This window comes from Montipora capricornis, chromosome 3 (assembly GCF_036669925.1).
Source record: "Montipora capricornis isolate CH-2021 chromosome 3, ASM3666992v2, whole genome shotgun sequence".
Lineage (NCBI taxonomy): Eukaryota > Metazoa > Cnidaria > Anthozoa > Scleractinia > Acroporidae > Montipora > Montipora capricornis.
The window spans coordinates 12,230,678-12,233,177 of record NC_090885.1 but is presented as its reverse complement, the minus strand read 5'-3'; the positions used below and the strand labels follow the sequence as shown (position 1 = coordinate 12,233,177).

Genomic DNA, 2,500 nt, shown 5'->3' with positions numbered 1-2,500 from the left:
TGTCATACTCATTGTTCTGGGTTCGCCATTTGACGTAGGAACAAGCTCCAAAGGCTTCGTTGGATGCGTCAGAAAAGATACAGAGTATTGGGAGTGCAATCGCGTCCGCTGGGGTGAGGAATCTTTCAAAGGTCACGTGATTCAAGTCTCCCATTTCTTGGAAGAAACGAATCCATTCTTCCCGTGATGCTGAAGGCAGCTGTTGATCCCATTCTAAGCCTTGTTGCCACAGACGCTGCATTCCGACTTTAGCGCGAACTAGAAAGGCTGCTGCGAATCCAACTGGATCAAATATTCGAGCAATCTGGCTGAGTACTGTTCTCTTGGTCAGAGTAATGTCGTTAGGCGGGTTAACGTTGAACAGGAGCATGTCTTTGGCATGATTCCAAACAGTTCCTGGTATCTTTTCTTGTGTTTGGCCTTGCAGCAATTTCATTTCAGGTTTCTCTTGTCTGATAATTTCGTTCTCTAAAGACTGGTTTGAGAGCCATCCCTTGACTTGAAATCCACCTTTCAGTAATACTTCATCCAGCTCAGTTGTCAGTCGCTTGGCTTGTTGAACGGAATAGACTGAATCACAAATGTCGTCCATGTAGGTGTTGTTCTTCAATACCTGGGCAGCTTCGGGATACGAACCCTTTGCTTGATCTGCGGTTTTTCTCAAAGCGATCTGTGCCATAGCAGGTGCAGGCTTATCTCCAAACGTCAGCACTGTCTTTACATAAACATCAGGCTCTCGATTAGTTTCCATGTTTCTCCAAAGATATCGGTGTACTTGCTGATCCTGCTCGGGGATAAGAACCCTGTGATACATCTTTGAGATGTCTCCGGTTACAGCTACTTCATTTTCTCTGAATCGTGAGGTGACTCCAAAAAGGCTGTTTAGCAGGTAAGGCCCTTTTATCCAATAATCATTCAGACGGTGACCTTGAAATGAAGCAGATGAGTTGAAGACTATGCGGATGGGCGTTTTCTTTTCGGGTCTCACTACCTCGTGGTGGGCAATGTAATGGATTGGTCCCTTGTATGTCTCCAATTCCCGCTTTGTGAGCTTGCATGCAAATTGCATCTCTGTCATTTCCATCATTTGTCTGTCATAGGCGGCTGCATGCTCCCGTGTTTTTGACAGGCGGCTCTCAATTGCTTCCAGTTTCTTCCTAGCTTGTGCTTCATTGTTTGGCAGTTCCTTCCAGTCTCGTTTCCATGGGTAGGGTATTAGCCACTGGTGTCCAATCCTTCGACAGGAGTCTTCAATAATTTTCAATTTTCTGCGTTCTACGGGACTTAACTTGTCAGCTTCACATTCACAAGGCTTGGCAACGACTCCCATTGTTTCAGTTGTCCAAAACTCAGTCATGTCTATGGGCGTAGGGACTTTTACGCTAAAGACGCGGTTCACTTGTTCATGTTTTCCGGATGTGGCTCCAAATATGACCCAGCCAAGGGGAGACTATCTTGCTATAAGGTTAGCAGCTTCCCTGGTCTCACCTGTATGCAGTTTTGGGTGATCAATGCCAATGAGTAGGTCAACCGGGCCACTTCTTCTGCGGATTCCCTCTTTTCCGAGGCCAAAAATTCTTCTTCGTCCCCTCCAACTTTAGCTATGGTGATGGTGACTTCCTTTCCCTTAAGACCGAGTTCGTCTGCTACTGACAACTTGATAAAACTGACCTGAGCACCAGAGTCCAGGAGCAAGTTTCCTTGCCTTTTGACATTTTCAAATCCCAAAATTTCCACAAGAATGACGGGAAGAATTGCCTGTTTGCTGCCCGCAACGGATGAAACTGTTAAGGCAGTAGCGGAATTCGTTACATTGGCACCGTGTAACAATTAGACTTGCCACAAGTCGACCTCACAATAATCCCAGGAGAAAATGTTTTGTCTAGCAAATCGTGAGTTTTCTTACGCCAAGTAAATGGGCGAGCGACGAAGTCGCGAGAGGTGGACTTGTCTCGCTTGCAAGGTTTTCATTTGCGTCTCGCGCCAAAAAGGGGATGGCGTCATTCGCAAGTCCTGCACTTGATGGCGCAATCCGACGAAAACAGTCGAATATGTTTGTTTCTACGAAATCGAAAGAGGAAATTTGTTGACTTTGTGCTAAAGGTATCAGAAAGAAAGATGAAATAAAACGAAAGCTGATTTTCAATCTCGAGTCGCCGCTTGGAAAGGAGATCTCCAGTGGTATTTTTTGGACCAACACTTGTGCCGTGATTTGTGCTGATAGAAACGAAACACGAATTCGAAAGATTAGCAAGTAAGGAAAAGTTTCGAATCGTCAAGAAAGTCAATTGATTTCACTCATGAAAGATCAGGTAGGCTTCAGGTGTAGGAGACGTACTAGACCGGGATTAAAAGATACATCTTAGTGAAACTTAAGCTGACCATTTAGCGATGCAATGACTCTCGTCGATGAATACTCGTGCATTTTTAATATTTTTGTTCCATTCGACGAAAAATGTGTCGATAGTCGTTGAGAATTGCCTACGGACTTCCAAACACC

At 45.0% G+C, this 2,500-nt stretch overlaps 2 protein-coding genes across 2 annotated transcripts in view; both read right to left on the bottom strand.

Annotated features, from left to right (window-relative positions):
- The window catches only part of LOC138039849 (uncharacterized), a 2,010-nt gene extending 653 nt beyond the window's left edge, over positions 1-1,357 (bottom strand). The window contains exon 1 of the mRNA XM_068885680.1: positions 1-1,357. This exon is cut by the window's left edge and continues 653 nt beyond it. Within this exon, the coding sequence (XP_068741781.1) occupies positions 1-1,357 (1,357 nt within the window).
- Positions 1,358-1,458: 101 nt separating this feature from the next.
- LOC138039848 (uncharacterized) overlaps positions 1,459-2,500 on the bottom strand; it is a 3,196-nt gene continuing 2,154 nt past the window's right edge. The window contains exon 2 of the mRNA XM_068885679.1: positions 1,459-1,765. Within this exon, the coding sequence (XP_068741780.1) occupies positions 1,459-1,765 (307 nt within the window). The remainder of the gene's footprint in view (positions 1,766-2,500) is intronic.